Here is an 18,430-nt window from a genome sequence, read left to right as displayed (position 1 = left end):
GGATGACTCAGCTGGTCAGAAGAGACACCATGTCTTACATACTTTTGTAGTCCCTGTAGCTCCTAAGAGAAAATAGCTTATCAGTCAGTACCTACAGGCCAATCCCTTTTTTCATTACCTAGTTATTATTATCCTCATGCTCATGGCAGAAATTGCAATAGTAGAGAAGAGAATAAGGTAAAAAGTAAAAATTCTCCATACCATCAGCACCAGAACGATACTCTAAAGATAAGACTATTATCCATTTTGTATATGTTCTTCCATAACATTTTAACTATACAAGTGTGTGTGTGTGTGTGTGTGTGTGTGTGTGTGTGTGCATCCTTCTGTTTTGGTTTACACAGATGAGATCATATATGTACATTTTTCACTTAATATATCTTTGAAACCTTTTATTAAAATATAATTGATGGGGGCTTCCCTGGTGGCACAGTGGTTAAGAATCCACCTGCCAATGGAGGGGACACGGGTTTGATCCCTGGTCCGGGAAGATCCCACATGCCGCGGAGCAACTAAAAGCCCCTGCACCACGACTACTGAGCCTGCGCTCTAGAGCCTGTGAGCCACAACTACTGAGCCCAAGTGCTACAACTGCTGAAGCCCGCGTGCCTAGAGCCCAAGCTCCTCAACAAGAGAAGCCACCGCAGTGAGAAGCCCACGCACCACAAAGAAGAGTAGCCCCGGCTCACTGCAACTAGAGAAAGCCTGCACACAGCAACGAAGACCCAACGCAGCCAAAAATAAATTAATTAAATAAATTAAATACATATATATTTAAGTAATGTGTAACATTATTTCAGGTATACAACATTGATTTGATAGTTGTATATATTGCAAAAAATTGTTACAAGTCTAGTTACCGTCCATCATCATGTATAGTTACAACTAGTTGATTTACAGTATTATATTAGTTTCAGATATATAATGTAGTGATTCTATATTTTAATAGGTTATACTCCATGCAAAGTTATTATAAAATATTGGCTATATTCCCTGTGCTGTCCATTACATCGTTGTATCTTATTTTTTTTAATACCTAGTAGTTTGTTACCTCTTAATCCCCTTTCCCTATTTTGCCTCTTCCCCCACCCCTCTCCCCACTGTTAACAGTTCGTTTTCTGTATCTGTGACACTGTTTGTTTTATTATACTCATTTGTTTGGTTCAATTTGTTAGATTTCACATACAAGTGAAAACACACAGTATTTGTCTTTCTCTGACTTACTTCACTATGCATAATACCCTCCAGGTCCATCTATGTTGTTGGAAAAGGCAAGATTTCATTCTTTTTTATGGCTGAATAATATTCCACTGTCTACACATATACCACATTTTATTTATCCATCCTTTATGCAAGTGTTGATGGACACGTAGGTTGATGTTTCCATTTCTTGGCTACTGTAAATAATGCTGCTGTGAACACTGGGGTGCATGTAGCCTTTCAAATTAGTGTTTTCCTTTTCTTTGGATATATACCCAGGAGTAGAATTGCTGGAAGATTCCACTACCATATGGTAGTTCTGTTTTTAGTTATATGAGGAACCTCCATACTGTTTTCCATAGTGACTGCACCAATTTACATTCCCACCAGCAATGTACTAAGGTTCCTCTTCTCTAAATCCTTGCCAACATTTATTATTTATTTTTTGACAACAGCTATTCTGACAGGTGTGTGGTGATATCTCACTGTGGTTTTGATTTGCATTTCCCTGGTGTTGAGCATCTTTTCATGTGCCTGTTGGCCATCTATGTATCTTCTTTGGCAAAATGTCTATTCAAGTCTTCCCTGTTTTAATTGAGTTGTTTGTTTTTTTGATATTGAGTTGTATGAGCTGTTTTTATGTGTTGAATATTTACCCCTTAATGGTCATATCATTAGCAAATATCTTCTCCAGTTCAGTTGTTTGTCTTCTCATTTTGTTAATGGTTTCCTTCACTGTGCAAATGCTTTAAGTTTGATTAGGTCCCATTTGTTTACTTTTGTTTTTATTACTTTTGCCTTAGGAGACAGATCCGATACATATATATATATATATATATATATATATATATATATATATATATATGGCTACAGTTTATGTCAAAGAGTGTTCTTTCTATGTTCTTTTCTAGGAGTTTTATGGTTTCTGGGCTTACATTTAGGTCTTTAATCCATTTGGGTTTTTTTTGTTTGTTTGTTTATCCTGTGAGAAAATGTTGTAATCTCATTTTTTTTTTTTTTTTTGCTGTACGCGGGCCTCTCACTGTCGTGGCCTCTCCCGTTGCGGAGCACAGGCTCTGGACACGCAGGCTCAGCAGCCATGGCTCACGGGCCCAGCCGCTCCGCAGCATGTGGGATCTTCCCGGACCAGGGCACGAACCTGTGTCCCCTGCATCGGCAGGCGGACTCTCAACCACTGCGCCACCAGGGAAGCCCCTAAACTCATTTTTTACATGTAGCTGTCCAGTTTCCCAGCACCACTTATTGAAGAGACTGTCTTTTCTTCACTGTATCTTCTTGCCTCCTTTGATGTAGATTAGTTGACCATAGGCACACATGGGTTTATTTCTGGGCTCTCTACTCTATTCTGCTGAGCTATGTGTCCATTTTTGTGCCAGTACTATAGTGTTTTGATTGCTGTAGCTTTATAATATAGTCTGAAGTCAGGGAGCATGATACCTCCAGCTTTGTTCTTCTTTCTCAAGATTGCTTTGGCTATTCAGGGTCTTTTGTCGCTCTATAGGCATTTTAAGACTATTTGTTCTAGTTCAGTGAGAAGTGTCATGGGTATTTTGGTAGGGATTGCATTAAATATGTAGATTGAGTTGGTTAACATGGATATTTTAACAATATTAATTCTTCCAATCCATTAACACAGGATATCTTTCCATTTCTTGGTATCATCTTCAATTTCCTTCATCAGAGTATAGTTTTCAGAGTATAGGTCTATAATCTCCTTGGTTAAGTTTATTCCTGGGTGTTTTATTCTTTTTGATGCGATTTTAAACTGGTTTGTTTTCTTGCTTTCTCTTTCTGCTATTTTTAGTGTATAGAAATACAACAGATTTCTCTATGTTAATCTTGTATCCTGCAACAGTCCTTTGGTGGAGACTTTAGGGTTTTCCATATATAGTATCATGTCATCTGCAAATAGTGACACAATATTTTTTCTTGGGAAGAGAACTTTTAAGATCTGTTCTCTTAGCAACTTTTAAATGTATAATGCAGTGTTATTAACTATAATCACCATGCTATACACCCGAGGATTTATTTATTTTATAACTGGAAGTTTGTACCTTATTTCGCATCATTTTTATCAGGATTTGTAGATTGTTTCTTTGTTTTGTATTGATGTACCATATTTATTTAATTAGCCTTTGTGTGATGGATTTTTAGGTTCCTTGCAGGTTTTTAATTTATTCATTTATTTATGTATATATTTATATATTTTTGCTATAACAAACAGCGCCTCAATGAAGAAACAATATTATACATATATCTTTGCACAGTTATGTTTCTAATGGAAAACAAAACCAAAAAATGCAGGGTACTATATCATAGAAAAATACTGTACTATTGCCAAGAAAATATTATAGGAACTGTAACTAAGCAGGGTTTTTTTTAATACACATTTTTTGACCAAGAAATAGTATCCTGTTTATCTGGTGGGCTGGGCTCTTACCAGGGAGCAAAATGACTGAGCCACTGGTCCCCTTAGGTGCCTTTATGACCAAGATCAATGATGGCTAAATGAGGAGAAGCCAACTTAGCCTCCTGGAGCTGCTACCTTCCCCACTGGACGGCTCTGCATGGTTTGTTTTTGATGCTGTAGACACAGATGCAACACACATTGGACAGATGTAACCAACTTTTTTTGTCATTTTAAAGACATTGCTCATTATGTTACACAATGGCCCTTTCAATGATGCAGACCATGAACTGAATTCAGATGACAAGCTGAGAGTCCATTAACCCTATTAATTTCACCTCTAGGAATTTATCCAAAAGAGATAAATGTGTTGATGCAAAACATTCTTTTCAATTCCACATTGTTTATGAGAACAAAAATGGGGACAAAACCCCAAAATATCTAACAAAATTATAATTAGCTGTTAGATTTAACATATAACCCCATTCACTGGGGCCCCTTTAGCTTCAAGCATAAGGTGAAATTTAAAAGATATTATCCCTTATGCTGTATGGTAACCCTTTCACAGGACCTTCTAAAAATCCTGAAATTTGAAAAAGTTTATCTCTGCCAATAACCAGTCATCCTTCACTGTATTAGATAATTACCATTTTGTAATGACATTATTTATCTTCCTCTGGCTACCTGGAAACTCAGAGCTAAGCCAGGTACTTAGTTGCAGCAAAAGTCCTTAACCCGGTGTAATGGGGAGTCAGATAGAATGGACTTCGAGTTCTGTTTCTCACTTACTCTACTGTATTGGTTTCCTATGGTTGCTGAACAAATTACCAACAACTTTGTGGTTTAAAAAAAGCACATGTCTCTTATAATTCTGGAGGCCATAATTTTGAGTCAGTCTTTCTGGACCTAAATCAGTCTGTTGGCAGGGCCATATCTCCTCCAAAGGCTCTAGGGAAGAATCCATTCCCTGATGCGTCCAGCTTCTGGTGGTGGCCAGCATTCCTTGACTTGTAGCCACATCACTCCAAGCTCTAACTCAGTAGACATCATGCCTTCTCCTCTTCTGTGTCAACTGTCCCTCTGCCTCCTACTTAGAGGGTCACAAAGATTATTCAGGATAATCTCTCCATCTCAAGATCCCTAATTCAGTCCCATCTGCAAAGTCTCTTTTTCCTAAAAGTAACATTCATGGGTTCTAGGAATTAGGACCTAGATATTTGGGGGGCATCTTTTAGCCAACTACAACCTACCTTATGGCCCCTAAAGATTTATATTCATCCCCATGCAAAATATATTTATTCTACTCCAACATTCCCCAAAGTCTCAACCCATTACAGCATCAATTCAGAATCCAAAATCTCATCTAAATAGCATCAGCTTTAAAGTCCCAAATCTCATCATCTAAATTATTCAAAGTACATATGGGGAGACTCCAGGTATGATCCACCCTGGGGCAAAATTCCTTTTTATTTTTATTTTCTTTTGCGGTACGCAGGCCTCTCACTGTTGTGGCCTCTCCCGTTCGGAGCACAGGCTCCGGACGCGCAGGCTCAGCGGCCATGGATCACGGGCCCAGCCGCTCCGTGGCATGTGGGATCTTCCCGGACCGGGGCATGACCCCGCGTCCCCTGCATCGGCAGGCGGACTCTCAACCACTGTGCCACCAGGGAACCCCTTCTCTTTATTTTTAAAGTAAAGCATTTGGTTCAGTGCCTTGCATGTAGTAGAAATGTTAGCCACCATCAGAATTATTCCCTTCATTGCATTAAGGGGATGGTAACACTTGTAGCCTCCACATTGCCCTAGCAGAGAGACGACAAGATATAAAAGGATGATAATGATAACAATAACAGTAGTAGTAGCAGAAGTGGTGGTAGCAGTAACTCTTGCTGAGAGTTTTTCATGCAACCGAAGCTTTAAGGTTTTTTTGTTTTTAATTTTTACTGGAGTATAGCTGCTTTACAACGTTGTTCTAGTTCCTGCTGTACAGCAAAGTGAATCAGTTATACATATACATATATCCCCTCCTTTTTGGATTTCCTTCCCATTTAGGTCACCACAGAGCACTGAATAGAGTTCCCTGTGCTATGCAGTAGGTTCTCATTAGTTATCTCTTTTATACATGGTATCAATAGTGTATGTATGTCAATCCCAATCTCCCAATTCATCCCACCCACCCTTCCCCCCTTGGTATCTGTAAGTTTGTTCTCTACAACTGTGTCTGTATTTCTGCTTTGCAAATAAGCTAATCTTTACCATTTTTCTAGGTTTCACATAGAAGCGATACCATATGGTATTTGTTTTTCTCTTTCTGACTTACTTCACTCTGTATGACAGACTCTAGGTCCATCCACGTCTCTGCAAATGGCACTATTTTGTTCCTTTTTATGGCTGAGTAATACATGTTATCTAAATTAATCCTCATGAAATCCCTTTGTGGTACGAACTATTATTACCCCCATGTTCATTTGAGAAAACTGTGGGATAGAGAGGTTACATAATTAGTAAGGAGCCAAGCCATGATCTTCATGCTGCCCAATTAAAACTAGGTCCTCCTGACACATGAGTCTTATGTCAGTGTGCTCTCCTTTTTCTAGTCTTGATATTCATGAAATGCAGTTTTAAAGAATCGCTGCTCCTTTCACCTTGGGTTTGCATTTTGTGTATCTCTGAAGACATAAGTCAAACTCTGATTAGCATTCCTAAGATTCTCCTGATTTACCAGGAAGGGGTTTCTTCTCCTCTTGAAGTTCTTTTTTGTTGTTGTTTATTTATTTATTTTTGCAGCACGCGGGCCTCTCACTGTTGTGGCCTCTCCCGTTGCGGAGCACAGGCTCCGGACGCGCAGGCTCAGCGGCCATGGCTCACGGGCCCAGCCGCTCTGCGGCATGTGGGATCTTCCCGGACTGGGGCTCGAACCCGTGTCCCCCGCATCGGCAGGCGGACTCTCAACCACTGTGCCACCAGGGAAGCCCCTGTTGTTTATTTTTAAAACATAGAATCTCCCCTCCAAATTTTCATTTGAAAAAATTCAAAACTTTCAGATAAGTTGAAAAATTGGTACAATGAACACGTTCATCCTATCACTTTCCATTTACCAATTGTTAATCTTTTGCCACTTTTGTCTTTTTCTTTCTACATATAAATATAGTTTTGTTTTTGCTGGACAATGTGAAAGTTGCAGTCGTCGTGACTCTTGACCCCCAAATCTTGTACCTTCAAAGAACAAGGACTCTCTTCTTTCTACTTATATCATGATAAAACCAAATAAATTTAAATTTGATACAATAATAGCTAACATTGTTTTTATGCAAAATTTCTCCCAATCGTTCCGAAAATGCTCTTTTCTAGCATTTTTTTTTTAAATCCAAGGGTCAATCTCTCACAACACCTTTGTTACCAAGGCTGTTGCCCCAGAATCATATCCCTGCCCCTCCCTCGAATGGAAACCAATTACTCTTACTTAAGTTTAAGGAGGAAGCTGCAAAGAGGAAAAAACAAGAACTGTATGGAACCTACTGGACCCAAGATGGCAGAGAATTTGACTTCCAGTGGGTTTTGATCCTCATTATACGCTCGTTATAGTAGCTAAATGACACTCCCACCGGCACCATGACAGTTGACAGTTGCCATGACAACAGCCAGAAAAGCCCATACAAGGACTGAAAAGGAGTGTTGCCTCAGGTCCTAACCACACTCCTGTTCTCAGATAACTCACAAATATTCTTCCCACTCTTTCCAAACCCCTCCCTTTACTGTGAATCTCCTATATATTTGCTGTCTCCAAATAAATATACAGGAGAAGTTGACTTGCGAACTAAGTTCCTGCTTCTCCATTCTTGGCCATTGAATAAAGCTTGTGTTGTTCCAGCCTCAGCACTGGTTTTGTTATTGGCTGTGCAAACCTGATCAGAGAAAGAACCTCCCTGGCCAAGACAAAGGGTCTCAGCCCAGGCTAGGACCCCAGTGTGGGTTCAGGCAACTAACTGGGTAACATTTTTAGTTGTCACGTCTCTTTTTTCTTTAATCTAGAACAGTTCTTCAGCCTGTTCTTATTTGATTTGGGTTTTGTTTGTTGTTTGTTTTGTTTTTTCCCTTCAGTGACTCTTTGAAGAATCCTGATCAGTCACCCTGTAAAATGTCTCAAGTTCTGGATTGGTCAGGTCGTTTCCTCTTGATTAGATTCAGGTTAAATATATTTTGGCATACTGTATCTACTGAAAAAAAAAAAAAGCACAACCTAAAAGTTGAGATTTATGTTTTATTTGCGGACAACACCAAGGTCTTAAGCCTGGGAAACAGCCTTTCAGATCGTTCTGAGTGACTGCTGTGAAGCGATCAGGGGGCAGCCAGGATATATAGGAGTTTTTGCAACAAACACCAGGTAGTTGGAACACCAAAAGCTTACTGTTCATTAAAGAAGACCAGACATCTCAAGTTAGGAATTTAGTGCTTTTCTGTGTATGGGAAGATGCAAGACTCTGGGCTTGTTCAAATCATTCCTTTGATATGCACCTCAGCTTTCTGGGACCAGTATCCTGTGTGTCCACATCCTTGTCAGGGTGCACAGTGTGTGTGTGGGGGGGGGGGGTAGAGGGTGGCTGCAGCAGCTGGTGGCCTGATGGGAGGCGTCCAGTTTCTATCCTGAGTTTCCTCAGGGCTCACCTGGCAGCTGTAATGTGATGTCTGCAGCATCCTTTGTTTACTGATACGGCAGCAACATTTCTTCACTGACAACTGTATAAGTGATGTGAGAACTACTTCATAGTTGATTATGCTTAAGAAAAATAAATGTAAGGCTCTGGAAAAAATGATGATTGATATTTGAGAAAAACAACTAAATACTGAAACTCAGAGCATAATCTTTGAACAGTCATTGACAGTTTCTGAAGCACATTTCACATATATTTATTTTATTTTATCCTTATAATTATGAGACCAGTGAGGTGGATATTATTGGTCATAGTCCTAAGGCAACTAAGGCATGGGTGTGTAAGTGAGTCCGTAACTTCCTAGAATTCAAGGAAGCTGGACTTTGACTCCAGTTTCTGGACCTTGGGTTTGGACCTGAATCCTATACTTTTGCCACCAAGTCATTGGCTAGGGTTAAGTAGGATAAGTTTTTTAAAAATGGTGACAATCATTCACCCTGCTCAGAAGTACAACTGAATACAGCATAAGTTAGTGCTATCTAAAAGCAGCTTTCAAGTTGCCTCTGGACCCTGGAGCATCTTTGGGACCCTACATTTAAGAGTTTGCAAAGCTCTCACGGTTGTAAATGCCTTAGGCACTTACGGAGAAATAATAACAGAGAAGCAGAAGGAAACTGAGACGGATGGGTTCCCACTCAGCCTTCCTATAAACTTGCAGCATGTTGAATAATAAATACAGATGTTAGCCAAGATATAATCTTATCTTTAATCTTTGTTAGTACCCAGAGAGGGATAGATGCTGGGTTCAAACAAAAGGTGCTGTTTATTTGTTAGTGTCAACTGGAAAAAAAAACCCACAACCTAAAAGTTTCCAGTTAAGTTTTATTCGGGGACCTTACTGAGGACTATAGCCCAGGAGAGACAGCCTCTCGGGTAGCTCTGAGGGACTGCTCAGAAGAGGTAAGGGAGGAGCCCAGATACATAGGAGTTTTTGCTGAAAAAGAACAAAAAACAAACCAAAAAACCCCAGGTAGTCAATCAAAAGATTACTGTAGTCACAAACAAACAAAAACCAGACATCTCAAGTTAAGGATATGGGATATGGTTTGTGGTAGAAGAGAGGTCGTTGGGTGGGGTGGAAGGGAAAATGATTTTGCTTTTAGGGATGCCCAGTTTGAAGCCCCGGTGGAATCTTTTGCTGATAGATGTTACGGAGTCCAAGCTCCCTCTGCTCGCCGCGCAACAGGCCAATAAATCAGGAGACGAAGTGTTGAGGCAAGGAATAACGACTGTATTCGGAAAGCCGGGCATCTGAGAAGATGGCGGAGTAGCGTCCCAGAGTACCATCTTATCGGTCTGGATGCTACTTTCTTTTATAGAACAGAGTGTGGGAGGAGGTGAGGAAGTAAAGTAAAAAGGCCAGGAATCTTGCAAAATATCTCCTGGTTTTGGCCAGCCTCAGGGAGGGGATGTGTTAATTTCTTCTTTTCTGCAGCCATCCACAGGTGGGTGGGGTCCGGGGGTTTCCCTGTGAGCTGAACAAAGGCACTTCGGTGTAACATTCAGGCAGAGGGGCAGGGCTCCCTGAGGCAGGCCATTATGTATGCCTATAGCTATAGACAGAACAAAAGCAGTGGAAAGCAAAGGTCAAAGTAAAAGAAACAGATCCACCGTGGGACCAGATTTTGTTCTTCCCTGTTACAGTAGGTGTCTGTGGATGGAAATGTAGAACTAAAGTTCAAGGCAGGGCTCTGTGCTAAAGATGTGGAATAAGGCGTTGTACATACAAACGCGGCCTCCAAGAGCAGTGGCGAAAACTACCTCTGCAGTTCATTCACCTGAATGATTCAGGTCCCAACTCACTTCCCCTAATTTTTGGTTAGGAGTTAAGCAGATTGATGGCATATGCAACCCATGCTTAGTTGATAGAGAATAAAGAAATTGGTATATAATCTCTCTAATAGGTTGGAAAGCTAATTTTGGAAATGTGGCATTGAAAATATCATGTACTCAAATGTTAGTCTTTTGGAAACTAATGAAAACTGACCAACTGAGAACAAGCAAAGGCTATTTATTCAGCGCTTTCTATAGCAAGGGTGTCAACCACCGTCTTCTGCATTTGGCAGAGATTCAAATGAAGGCAGAGGTGTGTAAAAGGTTTATAGTGGAAAAAAGAAAACCTTCAAATATGCCCTGATGGGAGGCTCTTGGCGTGGGCAAGCTAGAGGTGGGCAAAATAGAAGCAGAGCGTCCTATGTGATTGGTTATGGGAGCAGATTTGGTTTTCCCTGGTTTGGTCCTACGGGAAGCAGGGACAGAGATCAGGGAAGCTGGAATTATTGATCAAATCCTGGCGATTTTGGTACAAACTACAGGTCATAGTTTAACTTTCCAGGCTGGTTGCTGCAGGTTGTGGGTTAGGGTTCTCTTTTTATATAGGATCTCACCACTGTCCCTTTGTATATTCAGTCTTTCTTGTTGAAAATGTTCAGCTTTTCAAAATTTATCATCTTCTCATTTGCCTGTCCCCCTGGGCCACCATTGTTTAACTCATGGGCTCAAAACTTGCTTTCGGAGGCATTACATTTGGATTGCTTTTTTCAGCTAACCCCTGGTCCTTTTGTATTAAATCAGTTAAATCTTTATTGTAAAACAAAATCAAAAGCAAACAAAACACCTTTATACCATAAGAAGTTAAAACCGTACAGAAGGGTATAAAACAAAAGAGACAATTCCTCTTCTCCCCCTAGCAGCCCCTGAGTTCTACTATTCAGAGCTAACCACTATTAATAGTTTCTTATACATCCTTTCAAAAGTGATCTATGCATATGTAGATGTATAAATTATATACCTGTGGTTTCATATTTACCTCCTCTTTATAAAAATTTTACACAAATGCAATTATACTATAATCCCTTTTCTATTAACCCTTTTTCAAGCTGTTTTTGGAGGTCATCTTTGGAGATCTTTACATCAGTACAAGTCAATCTAACTTGTTCTTAAATTTGAAATAGATATTCCTAAATTGCTCCTACAGAAAGAGTGCCCCATTTATTCCCTCATCAAGTGTCTGAGAGTGCTTTGTTCTTCACCCTTTCATTGACACTAGATAGTCTTCCTAATTTTAACCAAAATGAGAGGTACTTTAACGTGAATTCATTTTACTGTCAGTGAGATCAAGAATCTTTTCATATAATTTATTGTCCATTTGTATATATTGTTTTTCTGTCCATTTTTATATTGGATCCATTTCTTATTCCTCTGGGAAGACCTTCTTTTTGTTTTTTTTTTTGCGGTACACGGGCCTCTCACTGTTGTGGCCTCTCCCGTTGCGGAGCACAGGCTCCGGACGCGCAGGCTCAGCGGCCATGGCTCACGGGCCCAGCCACTCTGCGGCATGTGGGATCTTCCCAGACCGGGGCACGAACCCGCGTCCCCTGCATCGTCAGGCGGACTCTCAACCACTGCGCCACCAGGGAAGCCCAAGACCTTCTTGTATATTAGAGAAATCAGCCTTTTATTTTATCATTGGTCATTTCACTTTGTATATTTGCCATACTGAAGTTTTAATTTTAAGTACTTACTTTTATGGTTTTTTATTGGTTTGAATTTTATGTCCTAAATTGAAATACCTTCCTGTTTTTCCATTTTTGGCCTTTTAATCAAATCCTTCTGTTTGGTAGCAGAGTTGCATGGAAGAAATTGGTGTGTCTGGTATCTCTCTCTGAATCAAGGCATATAGCTATCTCCGAAGAGTTCATGAAGCCCTGAGTGTCCCTGGGTATCCCCTAATGATGAGAAGAAAGAAACAGGAAACAAGACAGAGTTTTTAATCAGCCACTGAAAGAACGGTCTTCTCAGGCAGGCTGCCAAGTGAATTTTTTTTTTCTTCTGGAAACAACATTTGATGGTTGACACCCAATCCCAGCATTAATTGCTGTAGCTCTGAAACTCGTGTGACAGGGAAATGGGAGCAAGACATGGATAGAGGGGTAAAATGGCCCTCTTTGGGGGCTCAGCTCAGACCTGAACAACACATCCAGAAATCCTGTAGCTTCTTGGTTGCCCCAGACATATTTGAAAGGAATGAGGATATGAGGATAGGGTGGTATAATGAGTTGAGAAATTTGAAGGGCGAGTCAGGAGGTAGAAAAGATGCTGTTTAATTTGGGCTCTCCTCTTGGTGGGTCTTCTTCCTTTTCAGGAGGGCAGGCGGGAATTGCTGCCACCACTGTTGCATCACCAGTGTGACCCCAAGCCTTCACTGTGTTCCACCCGCTCGTTCTGAAGTTAGCAAGGAGGCAGTTTTTCCACCAGCAGTATGGCTCGTTTGCTCCTTTGGGTTTGCGGGTAGACCTGATGATGAACAGAGCAGGAGGGAGCTTTAGGTTTCCAGGCTTCTCTTTAGCTCTGTCCTCTGCTGGATGATCACTGATTTCTGCGGAATGCCCGGTGTTTTCCTCTGAGGCACATCTCCCCACAGCTTCCTTTCCTAGGAATCACTGTTTACCTTTCCAGTGCTTTAAGGCAATGCCAAGCTGATAATCCCTTTGGAAAATAGTAATTCAGCACAATAGAGCAGAGAGGCAGCTCTTCTGTCCTTCCTGCTGAAGATAACCTTGATTTGATGTATTTGGACATCTAAGGGCTCAGCTCTGTACATCCTGCAACTTTTGTCACTTTATACTGGATGACAGTGGAGGCTCTAGAGGCTGTCATGGCAACCCAGTGATCCAGCCAGACCCAGAAAATTTTATTCTCTTTTTATGAATCATAGAGAGAAAATGAAATAGTTTGAGTCCAACCTCTTTGAATGCAAGGAATATTCAGTATTTGTACACCCAATAGGCATTCCATCCGGTGTTCAGGTGGACCATTCGGTGTTCAGGTGGACCATTTCATCTCAAGAAACTTTGCACCACTTCTTGTCTGTGACCATGACCATTGGACTGATCATTCTGGAGAAACAATAGATTAAGTCTAGAGACGTGTACTGGGAAAAAGTTCTATTCTCCAAATAAGAGCGTGCATTTGTGATTTTTCCAGAGGCCACCGTTTTGACATGTAAGACCAACAGACATTTGATGAGCCAGTGCTTATGTTCGAGGTAATAAAAATAATTACCATAGGGAAGAAAAACCACAGCTAGATTGCTCAATACTTCATTGGTTCATTCATACAATAGATATTTATTTAGCCCTTCATACAGGCCAGGCACAATGCTAGGAGTTCGGAATGTATCTGGAATAATAATAATAACTCTAGCTAACGAGTCTTGTGCACTTACTATCTATCAGGCATTGTGCAAAATGCTTTACATGGATTAACTCATGTAATGCTCAAGTCAACATTGTTATTAGATGCTTTTATAATCTCTATATGAAGAGAAGGGGAGTGAGGTTTAGATAGCATAATGCTCATCAGGATTAGTTGAAATACAAACCCAGTGTACTTTTTCCTTCTTAATTGTTCACTATTGTCTCTACACAAGGTAGAAACAAGTCCCTGCCCTCCCAGAACTTAGAGTCTAAATTAGAGAACACTTCCCTCCAGGTAGACTTGGAATCAGTCTCTGGAGAGATGTGGAGAGTCCTCCAGAGAAGGCGTTCCTTCTTTCAGCACATACTCAGGTCGCACCTACTCAGGTGATGGAAGTCGCTTGATGACAGGGACTCCCTTTGTTTTCTCTAATCACACTCATTTCTCCCATCCCCTGCGTCCTTCTCATGTCCTCCTCACAGCCACATTTGCCTTGTCCTACTGCCACACTCTTTCTTCTCTGAGTGTCCCCCCCTTCACACCTGTTCATGCTTTTTTTCTCCCATCTAGACAATTACTACAGTCCCCAGGTGATATGCGATGAAGTTTTGAAGGAAGGAAAACATGGAAGGGAGGTAAAGTTTCACTGCAGATGAAATGAGCTGTTGACGCAGGGCTTAGTACGCCTAGGGGTTCATCTCTAGCATCTCTGGCATTGGAGGGATTCAGGATTCCAAAAGTACATTCATTGCATTCTGCTGTTGCTAATCTTACTTTTTTCCATGATGAACAACCCAGTTCATTATGTTTTCAGCTCACATTAATCTTCCTTTCTGTGAGTTTGGTAACATTTGGAGTCATTTCCCTCTGTATTTATCCATCTGGGATCTTTAGAAAAGACAAGTTTGCAGAGAGTCATTTGTTGCTCACTGCTGTAAGAGGAATGAATGCTCTCCTTGTTTCTCAGATCCTGAGAGACAATCCTTGGAAGTCAGGCATGGATCCCCTCCACAAGGCAGAGGGCCCCCTTCCTGGGATCCGATGGGGTCCTCAATGTGGGATAGAGCAGCAACGTAACAGCATCGGAAGTTACAGCAATCCCTGGATTCTGTTTGCCCTCATGGAGCAGATGGAATTGGGAAAGAGGGGTAAAGAAAGAATTGTGGAAAGAATTGTGAGATTAATGAGTCAGAGCAAAGTCTTTGGCTTGATTCCTTTCTCTACCACCTGCAAGCTATTTGACCTTGGACAAGTCACATAATCTGTCCAAGATCCACTTGCCTAACCTGTGAGGATGCCTGTCCTCTTTACATGAGAGAGTAGTTTTGAATGTTCACTTATGTTCTCATCTCTATTTTGGGGTAAGTTCATAACTTTGCTCATATCACTAAAGTTTTGCAATTACTTTTGGCCTTTTTCCAACACTAATACATGTGTATATATACGATTAGAAAGAAAAATAAGCTATTGAGGAAGTCTTAGAGCCTAGTATTTCTTTTTTGGAGGGGATTTAAATTTTTGTTTAATTTTAGAACATTTCCCTAGAACAGATTACTTGAAAGAAAATTACAATGTCAAAAGATATATATATAGAGAGAGAGATGTATATGTATATAAAATTTAATATTCTCAATAGATTTTGCCAAATTTCTTTCCAAAACATATTCTCAAAAGATGTGTTAATGAGGATGCTATATTATACTATCCTTATAAGCATATGGATGGTATTTTCAGAAATTATATTGATAGAAGAAAAACATTCATATCTCATTTTATAGTTGCATTTCTTTGGCCGCTAATTACATCATTTTTTTCCAGTTTCATTGACATATAATTTGCATACAGCACTGTATAAGTTTATGGTGCACAGCATAATGATTTGACTTACATATAAGAGGCTCGTATTTCTTAATTCTCTTTCTATACTAAAAAAAAAAAGGCTTGGATGTGTGTGTCATATTTAAAGATCTATTAGAGAGGGGATACATTGTTTAGAAAACAAAGAGAGAGTCCTTTGGAAGTTCAGTTAAGGACATCCTTCCGGGTATAATGTAACTTAAGAGGTCACAAAGGAGGCAACCCTTTTGGAGATTCCATGCTGTAGGTCCTTAGCAACATTTTGTTGTGAAGGTTGGAATGCACTCATACGTTCTGTAGTTCAAGTAAGAGATTTCTTTACAGAAAAGATTCCAAATTGGGCATCCATTCAAAAGCCATGAAAGATATTGTTATCTATGGTCATTAATTTTAAAATATCGGTATGATTTCTCACTGCTGCCCAAGGGAAGGGCTCGGTTGCCTTGATGCCTCTTGATTGCCGGAAGAAGCAAAGGGGTTATTAAATCTTATTGCTGTAAAATTCACAAAGGGTTCAGGATGTGGTGAAGGCCAGTAGAAATGAGAGAAATCTGGACTGTCTGCTCTAATTCTGCACAACGAACAACAAGTCAACATCCTTTGGAAATGTCATTTATTGACAGTCCTCTCCCCCGGGACCTGGGATTTGAGCAGGAGACTCCCATTACACAGATAACTCCCAGTGGTGTTGATGGAAATTACCTGCATAACCAACTCTCCTGCCCACATAAAATGCCAGATGCCTGAGAGCATTTTTAATTGCAATGTACCTCCCTTTGCAAAAGAGCTAATTGCATCTGCTTTCCTTTCCTTTAGGTACCCAAGCATGGACCGGAATAATGAAGGGATACGTGTATTAGCTGCAGCCCTTTGAACCACGCAAGAAGGAAGTCAACAGTGTGGACAGGGCTGGAAGCGTCACCACACCTGCTTGTTGGAATAAATGCAGCATGGGCCTGTGATTATGCTGACATCCCAGCATGAATCTGGTGGACCTGTGGTTAACTCGTTCCCTCTCCATGTGTCTCCTCCTACAAAGTTTTGTTCTTATGATACTGTGTTTTCATTCCGCCAGTATGTGTCCCAAGGGCTGTCTTTGTTCTTCCTCTGGGGGTTTAAATGTCACCTGCAGCAATGCAAATCTCAAGGAAATACCTAGAGATCTTCCTCCTGAAACAGTCTTACTGTATCTGGACTCCAATCAGATCACATCCATCCCCAATGAGATTTTTAAGGACCTCCATCAACTAAGAGTTCTCAACCTGTCCAAAAATGGCATTGAGTTTATCGATGAGCATGCCTTCAAAGGAGTCGCCGAAACTCTGCAGACTCTGGACTTGTCTGACAACCGGATTCAGAGCGTGCACAAAAACGCTTTCAATAACCTGAAGGCCAGGGCTAGGATTGCCAACAACCCCTGGCACTGCGACTGTACGCTCCAGCAAGTTCTGAGGGGCATGGTGTCCAATCACGAGACAGCCCACAATGTGATCTGCAAGACCTCCGTGCTGGATGAACACGCAGGGAGACCGTTCCTCAACGCTGCCAATGACGCTGACCTTTGTAACCTCCCTAAAAAAACGACTGATTATGCCATGCTGGTCACCATGTTTGGCTGGTTCACCATGGTGATCTCGTATGTGGTGTATTACGTGAGGCAAAATCAGGAAGATGCGCGAAGACACCTCGAATACTTGAAATCCCTGCCGAGCAGGCAAAAGAAAGCCGACGAACCCGACGATATTAGTACAGTGGTGTAGTGTCCGCACTGACTGGCATGGAAAAAGAAATCTGTTTGGGATTGCAGTAGAATAAGTGGTTTACTTCTCTCATCCATTGTAAACATTTGAAACTTTGTATCTCAGTTTCTTTTGAATCCTGCCACTGTTGAACTTTTAACAAACATGACAGCATAAATCATTTGCGTTTCGGTAATCCACCCCTCCGTTGTACTCCTGGTGGTATATTCCTGAGTCAGCTACTTCCCTGAACCTTAGTTCTATCCATCTCAGTATTTAATAATGAAATTTATTTTTTTAATTTGAAACCAAATAAAAGCCTAACTTTGAACCATGAAAAACAGAGTGACTTATTGGTCCCGAAAACGGTACAGTCATTCCATTGCTTTAAAGAGAAACAGAACCTAAAGAATGATCACAATGAGAGATGTTATTAAGTTCTGTTGTACACTGGGGCGCCATAGCTGAGTTATCAGCCAAGTAAAATACCTGTCAGACTTCAAAATACTAAGCCTTAGCAAACTTAAGTGGCAATACATAGCATGGCAACCTGCAGAGGCGTAAATTGGGATGTCTCTAGGTGTTTGCTACCTAAAAGTCGGCGTGTTTAGCAAAACACACTACTTCTACTCTATGCTAGACACATGGGAAAAAAAAAAGGAGCACATATTCTGTCCTCAAGATTACCTTCTGGTGGACAGAGGTGTGTGACCAACATAGAAATAGCCATGCCAAAAAGGAAGGTCTTAATAATCACGTAGCATCAACTGTGTGCGAGCATGGTGCAAGGCATTTGTATACTATGACTCCAAACCCTGACTCCCAGAGGAGAAAGTGACAACCACCCCATCTGCGAGGAGGAAGCCGTGGGCGAAAGAAGTCCAGTGACCTGCCAAGTAGAAAGTAACAGAACTCAAACTTGAGCCAAGTCTCCCTGACTCCAAAGACTGAGGTCTTCTCATTATGTTCTGACTGGGTTGGCTGCTAGAGGTATAATTTGCATATTAAAAAATGCACCCATGTTAAGTGTACAGTTCCATATATTTGACAAATGCAAACACCTGTGTATCAAGATAGCCTGTCCCTGATATTTGTCAGAGATAGGAGAAAGCTCATTTGGTGCTTGGAGGAAGGAATTGTGTTTCTTTGGGTTTAAGCTGCAGTTAAGGTCATCCTTGAGACTTGGGTGGGATCTCATCAGATGCTGTAGGTGAGGAAGGTAAAGGAAGCAGAACACAGGGATAAAAGTAGGGAGGTGTGGGGGACGAAGGGTTCTATGTAACAGGAAGCGAGAA

At 40.9% G+C, this 18,430-nt stretch overlaps 1 protein-coding gene across 1 annotated transcript in view; it reads left to right on the top strand.

Annotated features, from left to right (window-relative positions):
• The window catches only part of LRRC3B (leucine rich repeat containing 3B), a 95,180-nt gene extending 77,715 nt beyond the window's left edge, over positions 1 to 17,465 (top strand). Inside the window, exon 2 of the mRNA XM_004311502.4 lies at positions 16,213 to 17,465. Within this exon, the coding sequence (XP_004311550.1) occupies positions 16,377 to 17,156 (780 nt within the window). The 5' untranslated portion in view covers positions 16,213 to 16,376 and the 3' untranslated portion in view covers positions 17,157 to 17,465. The remainder of the gene's footprint in view (positions 1 to 16,212) is intronic.
• The last annotated feature ends 965 nt before the right edge of the window (positions 17,466 to 18,430 follow it).

Source organism: Tursiops truncatus, chromosome 4 (assembly GCF_011762595.2).
Source record: "Tursiops truncatus isolate mTurTru1 chromosome 4, mTurTru1.mat.Y, whole genome shotgun sequence".
In the NCBI taxonomy this organism is placed as follows: Eukaryota; Metazoa; Chordata; class Mammalia; order Artiodactyla; family Delphinidae; genus Tursiops; species Tursiops truncatus.
The sequence above is the reverse complement of the archived record's forward strand: the minus strand, read 5'-3'. Positions and strand labels throughout refer to the sequence as shown.